General features: G+C 65.3%; 1 protein-coding gene across 5 annotated transcripts in view; it reads right to left on the minus strand.

Moving 5' to 3' along the window:
• Positions 1 to 367: 367 nt before the first annotated feature.
• DOK7 (docking protein 7) overlaps positions 368 to 11,301 on the minus strand; it is a 27,743-nt gene continuing 16,809 nt past the window's right edge. For 2 of the 5 annotated variants that reach the window (XM_019658065.1, XM_019658064.1), the window contains exons 5-10: positions 10,457 to 10,576; positions 9,144 to 9,263; positions 7,992 to 8,716; positions 4,189 to 4,228; positions 1,305 to 1,418; positions 368 to 1,095 (exon numbers count right to left, since the gene is read on the minus strand). In XM_019658065.1, the coding sequence (XP_019513610.1) occupies positions 959 to 1,095; positions 1,305 to 1,418; positions 4,189 to 4,228; positions 7,992 to 8,716; positions 9,144 to 9,263; positions 10,457 to 10,576 (1,256 nt within the window). In that variant the 3' untranslated portion in view covers positions 368 to 958. Of the gene's footprint in view, positions 1,096 to 1,304; positions 1,419 to 4,188; positions 4,229 to 6,749; positions 7,473 to 7,991; positions 8,717 to 9,143; positions 9,264 to 10,456; positions 10,577 to 11,301 lie in introns of those variants that run through there. The other 3 variants (XR_002125694.1, XR_002125695.1, XM_019658066.1) reach the window with 3 other exon arrangements.

The raw sequence follows: 11,301 nt of genomic DNA on the forward strand, positions 1-11,301 counted from the left end.
GGCCAGGCAGAGCAGAGCCCCATCTCTGAGACCAGGAGGACGCAGCCCGGGGCTGCACTCTCACGCCGCAGGCCTAGGGAGGAATGCCAGGAATCCCACCACCAGCTCTGGCAGCTTCTCAGCATCCAGACCTCGGGGGGCCACCCCCCCCAGCTCACTGAGTCACGGAAATGTCACCTGACTTCCCCAAAGCCACAGGCATCATCAGGGAGAAACATGTGGAAACCCCCACCCAGACCCGCCATGGTGGGGCCGATCTGGCCCTGAGCCCCTCGGCCATGTCAGGATGACAGGACTGTGTCCAGGGTCCGCCAGGCAAAGCCTCAGCCCACTGCACACGGCACACGGGAGAAAGCTTGCTCTTCAGGAAAATAATGTGCATTGTTAAAAATAGAACATTAAGGATTTTAAACTATTTACATGACTAACTGTAATGGGTCCCAAGAAGCCATGCAGCCAGTAAACGCGTGTGGGGGCCACCCTGGTGGCCTGGCAGGTCGGAACGTGGAACAGTCCTCCTGTGTCGGGGCTTGGCCGCCACACCGTCCCAGGCTCGGCGCCGATGCCCCAGGAGTGGCGCGGGTCAGCTGGAGGTCCGTGCACCCAGCGCTGCGGGAAGCTCTGCATGTGAGGGGCCCGGCCGGGTCATCAATTGGGCGGCACCACCTCTGGGGAGAGGAGGGCGGTTTGCGTCCCGGGGCCGCCTGCCACCTGCAGCCAGGATGCTGCCTCCCACCTGGGGTCCAGAGGGACTTGTTAAGGCCAGAGGAAGGGGCAGCTCTGTGCACCGGGGCCAGTGAGGCGGGGAGGGTTCGGAACCAGCCATGCCCACCCTGTGGCCAGGAGGCCATGAAGCAGGAGCCCAGACCTCTGGGACGCGGCACAGGTGACTGCCAGGAGGCCAGCTTCCCTCGGACCCGCTGTCGGCCGGCCGCGTGGCTGTCTAGTCGTGGAGGCCTCAGCGCGGGGTCCCCTTCCTCTTGGGCTCCAGCTCAGCCAGTCGCTCCTCACGGGCCTGTGCGTGCTGGGCCCCCGCCCTGTGGGCCGCCGCCGTGGCCGCGAGGTCGATCTGTGCGTAGTGCGACCCGCCAGCCCCTGAAAGCAGCCCCAGATGAGTCAGCCCTCGTCACAGCTCACAGAGCCCACCCCTCCCAGCAAAGGCCTCAGCCTGGACAGGGTGTTGGGACCGGGGGCGCCACCCAGCAGGACCCGAGGGGCTGAGTGGGGACACAGCTCAGGCTGGGGGGAGGAGCCCTGGGCTTGGGTTAAGGCCCCAGTGGCCGTCCACCCGTGTGGGGACGCACCTCGGACCCCTGCTGCAACCTCCTGGAGCTCCAGGCCCAGGTAGTGCAGCTGCTTCCGAGAGGAGGGGCTGGCGGGGACGTTCACATAGCTGGGGGCCTCGGGCCCCGGGGTTCCTGCAAGGACAGGCTGAGCTGACCCCAAGACTGCAGCGAGGAGCTTCCAGCCACCCCAGCCCTCACGTCCCCTCCCTCCACCTCTCCAGGGCCTGGGGGCTCCTTGCTTTTCCTGGACGGCTGCCCATCCTGAGACCCCGCCCACACCCCTCCCTGAGCCAGGCAGCCGCCCGCCTCTCCCCTTCACACTGAGCGTCTGCCAGTGCACACCTGCCTGCTTCACCGGGCTGACCACTGCAGAGCTGTCCGCCATGCCACTGAAGCCCGTGACCACACTCCTTGCCTTCAGCACCCCTGCCGCCCGCCCTTGACCCTCACCACCCCACAACCCCTCCCAGCCACTTCCTCCTGGGGTCCCCAGTGCCCTGCCCCCGCAAGCAGGACACCCGCACCCTGTCCACGCCTCAGCCCTCTTCCTTGGCTGTCCTCCTGGGTCACCCCACCTACTCCAGGCTTTAGGGACCCTCCTTGGACTGGTGGGTCACCACGGAGGCTCCCTGCCTTGAGCAAGGCCCACCCTTCCACCCACAACGACGGCTCCTCCGCGGTGGCCCCAGGCACTTCAAGTCCCCTTTCTCCATCCAAGAAACGGCTCTGGAAGGATTCAGGTCTCACGTCTCACGTAGCTACCCAGCGTTAGGGGGAAGGACCCCGGTCACGGGGCCAGGGGCAAGGCCCTACCTAGCCATCCTCCAGCAGCCTCTCACGCTCCTGCCCCCCAGGGTCCCCAAGGGCACAGCCACATGGGGTGGGGGACCTGCCACCATTTCAGGGAGTCAGACTCAAGTTATTCCCTCTTCCCTGAGGTCCAGTGACCTCAGGACGCAGCTAGGCCTAGGGACTCAGACCAACTGCCTCAGGATTGGGGCCTGGGATCTGGTGGCGGGGGGTCAGGGGAGGGCTGAAGCCCCACGGGACCTGTCTGAGCCACCTGCTCTCTAATCCGAGGGAGCCAAGCCCTGGGGCCAACGGGGTGTCCAGCCGGCAGATCTTCCTTGCTCACAGCCTTGTCCCAGCACAGGGCACCTTCTCAAGGTCCACAGGTGCCCTTCAGCAAGGCCAGTGGGGAGGGGGCACGCCGACTGTTTGTTGGTCCCCAGCACAGAGACAGAGGCCAGAGCAGCCCTGAGTCCCGCCAGCTGCCCTGGCAGAGCTGGACAGACCAGGTCCATGTGGGTTCACCCACCTGATTCCATGAACCAACACAGGTCATACGGTTCTCCCCACCCTGCCCATCCCGGGGGCCTTAGGGAGACCCCTCCTGTCACTGCATGGGCCCTGGGGGGCAGGACTCCCTCTCCAGATGTTGTATCCACTTTACCGAAGTTAAACACATTAGCACTGATGCTTGGGGTCCTCCAAGACCTGCGACCAGATGAAAACGGCTGTCCCTGCACATTGCTTTCACTGGCCCCAGCAGGGACACCTCGGAGGGTTCATATGCACAGGCCCAAGGGGCACGGGGCTCCCAGGAGTGGCCCCAGACCCCGACGGAGCCAGACCTCCAGGAGACGCAGCCGGGAGTGGTGGCGCCTGCACTCGCCTGCCTGTGGCCCTACTGCAGAGAAAAGGAGCGGCGACCAGTCTGCTGGGACCACCATCCGCGTCCTCCAAGGACCCAGGTGTTCCCGGGATGGGAGACTCAGGCTGACATGGGCAAGGGTGGGTTGGTCACCCCGCCTGAGACCTGCTGCCCTCCAATGGCCGCTTCCCCCTGGCTCCCCAGGGCCTGCGTGGGCATGGCGAAGTCACGGAGCTGGCCCTGCTCTGGCCACTCACATCCTTGTCAAGCAAAGGATGGGCTGTTTTCAATCCCAAGAAAGTCCTGCTCTGAGGCGAGAGTTTTCTGTAAATCCACCCATGTGTGGGGAGCCCACGCAGGAAACAACCCCCTTCCTCGCCCCAGTGCCGGCAGAAAGAGAGCCAGTAGAATGAGAGCCGTGGCAGCGGCTGCTGGGGGGACAGAAACCACATCCCCGCCCGTTGTCCCCAGGGCTACACGTGGTGTCTGAGTGACAGGCACCTGGAGGGCAGGGGCAGCTCTGAGAAGCGGGCAGCTGGCAGGAGGGCGGCATCCCGACAGGGACCCTGTCTGCCCTGGCTTGCCCATGGCCCTGCCCGTTCTCTCCTGTCCCCTGATGTCCACACCAGATCGGCCTGGGCCCTGCTCTGCCCGCAGGGTCTGGCCCCAAACAGACTCCCTGTGCCGCTGAAGATGATGGTGGGATCTAAGCTCCTTAGGGCCCGACCCCTGGCCCGCCGAGGAAACAAAGCACACAGCTGACCCCTGACCTCCAGCCACCCCTCTGCACCCTACCCCAGGCCAACCTCCTTCTAGGCTCAGAGCCAGCGTCTGCCTGGCACTCACCTCCTACCCGCTTCTCCCAGCTTGGGCCTCCCCCCACTACGATCACCTTCGCCACGCCCATCGCTGGGTCCCCTGGACCATCAGTCACCTCTGTTCTCTGTCACCTAAGGGACATGGCTCCCTCCTCAAAGCTGGGGCTCCAGGACAGCCCTGGCCCTGCCCACTCCGTCCACACACCCTTCCCGGGCAGCCTGGCCGCATTCAGCCCGGCCCCATCCCACCCAGGCTGGGCTTCTCCCAACAGCATGCTGCCGCCCTGTCCACTGCCGCTGTCGCCCGCTGCCCACTGCTGCTCCCTCCCTGTCTGGTACAGACTTCCGGGCTAGGCTGTCCCTGAGACCACCATGTCCCCCGACCCCCGTCCCGCAGCTGTGTGGGAGCTGGTTCCAAAGCCGGGCCTACCTGGATGCATCAGGAGCCCAGGGGGTGAGGCGGCTGCTCCCTAGAGCAAAGAGAGCACATGTCAGTCTGTCCATCAGGCTCCCACTCATCCTGCACTCAGGACACGAGCCGGCACGCTAACCCCAAGAGGAACACAGGATGGGGAGCTGGGCCACCTCCACAGGAGGCCAGCCTGGGCCCCGACTCCTTATCTCCCAGGAGCCCCTCGCCATGTGTCTCATACCTCACCATGAGCCCTGACACCCGCATGACCCTGTTTGGGGAGAAGAGTCGGCAACTTGGGCCCCCAGACCAAGTCTGTTCTTGTACATCGCTTTACTTGCACGCAGCCGTGCCTTGTCACCTACTGCCACTGGGAGATGCGCAAAGGCTGTGTGTGACATGCACTCCCTGGCCTGGGGCCCTGGGACATGAGCCAAGGCCCCCCTGCAGAGTGCAGAGTGGTCTCTTCCAGGTGCCTGGTCAAGGTGCCCATAGAGCCAGGGGGCCAAGGACTGTGGTGGCCTCAGAGCCTGGAACTCTGCCGCCGGCAGCTTGGGAGGAGAGGACGGTGGCCGTGGCTGGCACATGCAAGCCGCCTGGGCCTCAGTCTCCCAAGCCCTGTAGAAGACGGGCCCCTGCCAGGGTCAGCCTCCCCAGCAGGGGGCCTCAAGGGGGCTGGGGGCTGGAATGGGGGTGCAGAGCCCTACCCGCTCTCTGGGAGGGCAAAGGTGCTGCCAGACTCAAGACACGGCCCCCCAACCCTGGTCCTGGGCCAGGCTCTTGAGCACCGGCTGGACTAACTCGGGGTTCTTGCGGCCCCACCCCCGTGGGGGGACGGGGAGAGGAGGACTCCTGGTGAGTGTCTGCCCCTCTGGTCGCCGCAGCCCTGACACTCAGCAGGAAGCTCATGGTACCTGAGAAGCCTCCACACTGCCCACCCCCCACCCCCCGGGGAGGGGGAGCAAAACTAGCAGCAGACTGGAGCCTCTCCCGGGGGTGTCCTGAGCCAGGAGGGACCCCCAAAAGCACACTTGAAAGAGATTGGGTAAAGGTAAGTGTCTCCTGCGACAACCCTGCCCAGCTCCACCAAGCCAGAGGCCCTGTGCTCCCACCCCCTCCCCCCAGGCCATCCAGGGATCTAAGGGGACCCTGAGGCACCCTAGCTGTAGGGGGGCTGGGCCCTCCTCCATCACATGAGGACTCCAAAGGGCTTCGGCCCTCAGTGGCCACTCCATGAAGGGCCCCTCCCTCCTCCGCATGAGGATTTCACTCCGACAGCCCAGCCCCTACCCACTCAGGTCCTCAGGCGCCTCCCTCAGCGAAGGGCTGATGCCAGAAGGCCAGGGCCACTTGCCCAAGTCCCCACCTGGGCGGCCCACAGTCCACCCCTCCTGCCTCCCCCCACTCCGCCAGATTGCCCTCAAGTCCCAGCTATCAGCCTCGGTCACAGAGACTCGAGCCCACACGGGGTGGGGTGGGGGCAAGCGAAGCCCAGGGCCAGCCCTCCCTGACTTCACAGGGGTGTTGGGGGACGTCACCCAACCGCTGGGGCCTCTGCTCTGGTCAGAGGGATGCCTGCCCCACCCCCACGGTCTGTGGGCAGGAGACCCGTGGGAGCAGGGCTGAGCCCCGATGACAAGGGGCTCCAGTGGGAGCAGGCAGCCCAGCCCTCCAGGGCCAACACCCCCACCCCAGCTTGCTTGGAGCAGCAGCTCAAAACCCCATCCTTTTTTTGCAACAAAGCTGGTAGGGTCCCTCTGGGTGGAGGTGATGATGACACGGAGCGTTCACATATGTTACCAGACCCTCGGTGAGCCCAGGGAGGCAGGGACTGTTGTCCCATCCATGGAAGAGGAAGCTGAGACTCAGACAGGTGTAGTTACTTGCCGGGGGCCACCCAGCCCGGCCCCCAAAGCCTGCCTTCCCAGCTGCAGTGCTGCAGGAGCCCTACCAGGACTATTGTATCTCCCTACCCCTGGCAGAGCTGGCCCCATAGGGGGGCAAGCAAGGGTGAAAATGGGCATGCCAGGGCAGGGCGTGGCCCCAGGATGTGCAGGGGGGACAGCGCTGGGGTTCCTGGAGCTCAGCCGCCCATGTGGGGGAGACGGGAGGAGGGGCAGCCTCCAGGCACCGGGCCAGCACCCTCACAGGCCCAGGAGGCAGAGTATCCCCCTCACCTGGACACAGCAGCCACCTGCCTGAGCCCCAGGGACTTCCAAGGACCTCATTGTGGTCTCCAGTGAACATTCAGGAATGTGCCACACGTGTGCACACACATCACAGACCACATGCACACACATGCACACATGTGCATGCACACACGTTACACACATCTGTGCGCACACACCATGCATCACAGGACACATGCATGCAAATGAATGCACACACGACACATGAAAATGTGTGCGCACGCGCACACACACTGGCCCTGGGCTGTCCTGGAGCCACCACTCATTTTTCACGCGTGCTGCGCATTCAGCCTCAAGGCCCACTAGACCACACGGCCTCACGCAGGATTTCAGAGAGTCAAAGGCCCTGCTGGAAGGGCCAGGGCTGGCCAAACGGAAAAGGACAAGATAATAAGAAAAGAGCGTTTTATTTCCAGTCTAAGAATTTATTACAAAGTGTCAGGTTTTTAAAATGTAAAAGAGCAACGAACGTCTCCAGCCGACAGTGAAGGTGTGAAGCAGAACTGACAGGCGAGTTGCCCGCCAGGACCCAGCTGATTCGAGAGCGTGGGACGAAGCCAAGCGCAGTCCAGAGTCGGTGGCACTGGCCACGCCGCTCTCAGGTGCCTCTGGAATCGCAGGGCGGACGCACAGAGCCAGGCCACGCAGCCGCACTCCATGCAGGTGAGCAGACAGAACGCGGAGGGTGCCGGAAGGGACGCAGGGCCACAGGCAGAGCCTGAGCCCTCCGAATGCAAAGGGACAGGCCTCGGAGCCGGGCACCCCTGGTCCTGACCTCTGGCCTTCCAGCACTTGTGCAGCTGGGCCTCCTGGCAAGCTGACCCTGCCACGCCGACCACACACAACGCCAGCACGGCCCACCCACCCCTCCCCCGGGACTACTCAGATCCGGGGAGGAACAGGCCGGTGTGGGGTGAGCCGGAAGGGGGTCCAGAGTCACGAGACCCACCCCTCACAAGTCCCTAGGCCTCCTGAGCCTCAGTTTCCTCCCCATAGGACGGGCCACCTGCAGGTGCAAGGGGGGAGGCGAGGGACAAACAGGTGAAGCTTGTCGTACACGCAGGGAGGTCAGTCTCGGGCTCAAGTTCCCGGGGACTTGGGAGTCTGGAGCTGCTGCGGACGGATTTAATTTTTAGCGGGCATCGTGACTGCGCTATGGGGGGCGGGGCCCGGACTGAGATGGAAGGGCCAGCGGTCCTGGAGCTGAAAGGTGGGGCAGGGTGCGGAAGAGCTGGCCAGCGAGGGGCCTCCCGGCCCCTGAGCTCCCCCAGGACGCCAGGAGCTCCCTGGGATGCAGCGCCCGCCCGCCGCCCAGCACCTGATCCCGGGCCGGGGCTCTGCTGGTCCCGCCTGCCCCACCCAGAGCCTCCACTTTCCAGCTGCACCCAAGCCCAACCTCCCGAGTCCTGCAGGCTCCGCCCCACGGTAGGCTCCGCCCCACAGGCAGGCCGGCCCTGGGGTGGTCGCCCCAGCCCCACCCTCCCCACCGAGCTGCACAGTTGCCGGCAGCGCCAACCGGCACAAAGGACACCTCCTCTGTGGGGACCCAGCGCCCCCTCCTCTCCTGTCCAGAGGGGCAACACCAGCCCCCTCGCAGCAGCAGCTGGTGTTGGCTCAGGGAGGGGGGTTTACCTTGAGTCCTCCACAGGCGGGACACGTGGAAAAGAAAGCCGGAGGGGGTCCCGCGTGGGAGCCGCCTGCTTCCAAGGGCCCTCCAGCGGCCGGGCTGGGCGGCACCGCCTCACTGCCCGGGGCCTCTGTCACCTCTCCCCGCCGTCTCGCGCCCAGCCAGGCGGAGGGACACCCCGTGGACGTCTGGCCACCCGAGTCCCCAGCGGCACTGTCGTCAGGGCTGCCCTGCGCTGCCGGGGTCTGGTCCCTGGGGGCCTGGCGCAGGCTGCGGGGTGTGTCGTAATGGGGCCGCAGGGCGCTGGGCACCTGGTATTCGGCTGTCCCCGGTGGGCAGGCACACAGCTTGGGCTCGGGCGCCCCAGCCGCTGGCAGTAGGCTGAGCAGCGAGCCAAACTCTTCGCCGGCACGCCACACATCCAGGCTGCTGCCGGCGACGGAGGAGAAGCTGCCGGAGTAGGAGGAGTGGCTGCCGGTGGCGATGCCACTGTCCGAGGAACTCTGGCGGCCCACGTCTTGCAGCTGCCGCGGCCGGAGCGGCTTGGGGGGTGGCCTCCAGGCGCCCAGCGCGGCCTCCCCGGAGGCCTGGGCCACCACCAGCCCAGGCCCCTCCTGTGACGTGCTGGCAGAGGACGAGGACTGCTCTGGCCATGCTGTGAGCCGGCTGCTGGCGCTGACGTCCGAGTGGCTAGCCTCTGACGACGAGCTGGACAGGCTGCGGTCATCCCCTGAGATGGAGAGCAGGGGCTGAGGCTGCTGTAGGGGCTATGGGGGCCTCGGTTGGAGCTGCCATCTAGTACACCCCCTGACCCCCCCCCAACACTATCAAGGGCCAGCACTCAGCTGGCACCCTGAGCCTTTCTGTCTGGGCACAGATGGTGACACCGAAAAGCATTGGCTGCAGCCTCACCCAGGCCACATGGCTCGTGGGTGGGAAGGAATCCAAACCCACTCACCAGCCGGCTCTCACGGCCACACAGTGCTTAGTGTTTGTGGCATCGTGAGTCGGGGGACAAATTAATAAACAGCAGGAAGAGGAATGAATGAATGAATGAATGACCAGAGAGAGAGGAATGAAGGCGTGGAGGTCGACTTGGGGGGCGTCCGGGCCCCCACGCCACTGCCCCCTCCCCACAGCCCCGGCGGTCGCCCTACCTCCACTGCCCGGCCGGCCACAGTGGGAAAGGAGGCTGAGCCGCTTCTCCAGCTGCAGGGCTTCCAGGGCCTCTTGGGCCACTCGCTCGTCCACGGTGGTGGGCCCCCCTGGGCCGGGGTCTGCAGCAGAGAGGATCAGAGGAGGAAACCCAGCCCTCTCCTCCAGGACCTCCAGCCCTCTCCCCGCAGGACCGTTGGCCTCAGTCCACATGCTGTCATCACGGTGAGCCTAGCACTGTCAGGGCCACGTACACCCTGGTCCAGCCCCAACACCATGGCAGGGCCACAAGTGACCCTCTGGGAGCCCCACTGTCCACACCCTGTGGTCCACTTTGCCCCGTCCATTTGCGGCTGCAAGGCAGGACAGCGCCAGCAGAGGGCGCTGCCACACCGTCCAGCAGAGCCTGAGCTGCCAGGCTCTGGCCCAGGACACGCCTCCTTCCTAGCCTGTTCCCCCTGGTCCTTTTGAGGGGCCGAGGCCGAGAGGAGGAGGACCTGGCCCATTGCCCGCCTTGTCCTGCCCAGGTGGCCCCCCGGCCCCCGCTCCAACTGTGGTGTCCACACAAGGAGGCCCCAGTGTGTGCTCCTGACCACGTGCGGTGTGGCTGCCGGCCTTGGTCCCCACTTAGACAAAGGGACAAGCCCTGCCTCGCTGGGGTGAGGGGAGAGTCAGCAATCCTGGGTCTCCATCAAGAGAAGCTGTGGTGACAAGGCTTCGGGGCCTCCCAGGTCATCTTCAAGCAGACCACAGACCTCGTCCCATTGGGAGGAAGTGCCCAGGGTAGCATAGCCCCTCCAGGGCTCAGCACCGTCCCTGGCCCAGGAATCTGGACAAATGGTGCCTCAGCCACAACCAGGGAAGCAGTGGGACAAGACAAGGCACGCTCTGTGGAGCCCTTCCCTGCCCTCGTGCACGCCGAGACCCCACACACCAGTCCACCTCACAAGGCGGCTTCCAGCCCCAATGCTGGCTCAGACAGAGCCAGTCCTGACCCTAGCCCACAGTCCGTGTGACCTCATGCAAGGCCCCCACCCCACTCTGGGACACGGGGCTGCTCAGAAGGTCTCCAGGAGCCCTCCTCCAGGGTCTCGGGCCTCTGGCTGACCCGCCTGCGGCAGCAGCAACACAATTGTCCCAACCAGAACCGGTGGCCTCGGAGCATCCTAACAGCTCAGACCCATGGAGGAAGGGCTGTGCCCCAAGGAGTCGCAGTGACACCAGCACGGCCACTGCTCAGGGGCATGTGGGGAGCAGGGCAGAGGCCAAGGGGCCCTGTTGGCAGCCTCCCGTCAGGCCACGCTCTGGCACACACCTGGGAGAACCGGCCGCAGTCCAAAGGGGCCCTTGGTGGGGGAGATGCCTCGGACGATGCAGTCAAACAGGAAGCTGATCTGCTCCCCCTCGGCTGAGGACAGGAAGAAGACTCCGGCCCCTGCAGGGGACAGACCCGTCAGCCTGGCCGGGGCACAGTTAGGGGCATCCCTGCATGAGACCGCCTGCCAGGAGTGTCCCCGAGCACCTGGATGAGTCTCTCACAGCCCCGATAACCCCACCTGGCTTCAAACACACACTTATCTAGGCGGACAGGCCACACGCCGGGGTCCCCCACACCTGCTGGGCGGGGCCACCTCGTGCGGCAGGAACGGGGTGGGGGAGGGGGCCCTGCCCTGCTGGTCCCACGCCAGGACAAGGAGCTGGGGGCTTCTGGCAGCTGGTGGCCATGGGGGGACGATGACAGCGTCACGGGAGAGCCCAGCAGCCCCCACACTCCAAGCTCATTTGAGGGGTAGGGAGCAGGGCTGTCCAGAATGGGGTTACATTCCTGGAAGGCAGCTGTGGACCTTGGCCACGGTGGGGACTCCAGACCTGGTTCCTTACCCAGGGCTGTGGTGAGGGTTAAATGTGGCTCTTGCTACAGCACACGCCATGGCGCCTGTCCCACAGAGAATCAGCCATCCTGCTGGGGCCGGCCAGTGTCCTGGCCCCCCACTCAGTGCCCCCTCCTCCTGGGGTCTGCAGGTGGGGAACTGGGGCCCACATGCAAAGGTGCAAGGCCAAAGTTGTGCCTGCAGGGCTCCCACCCAGCAAAGGGAAGGGAGTGCACTGGGGCAGAAGTGGGGGCACTAGGGCAGGGGTGGAGGCACCAGGGCAGGGGTG

Source organism: Hipposideros armiger, unplaced genomic scaffold (assembly GCF_001890085.2).
Source record: "Hipposideros armiger isolate ML-2016 unplaced genomic scaffold, ASM189008v1 scaffold_282, whole genome shotgun sequence".
NCBI classification, from domain to species: Eukaryota; Metazoa; Chordata; class Mammalia; order Chiroptera; family Hipposideridae; genus Hipposideros; species Hipposideros armiger.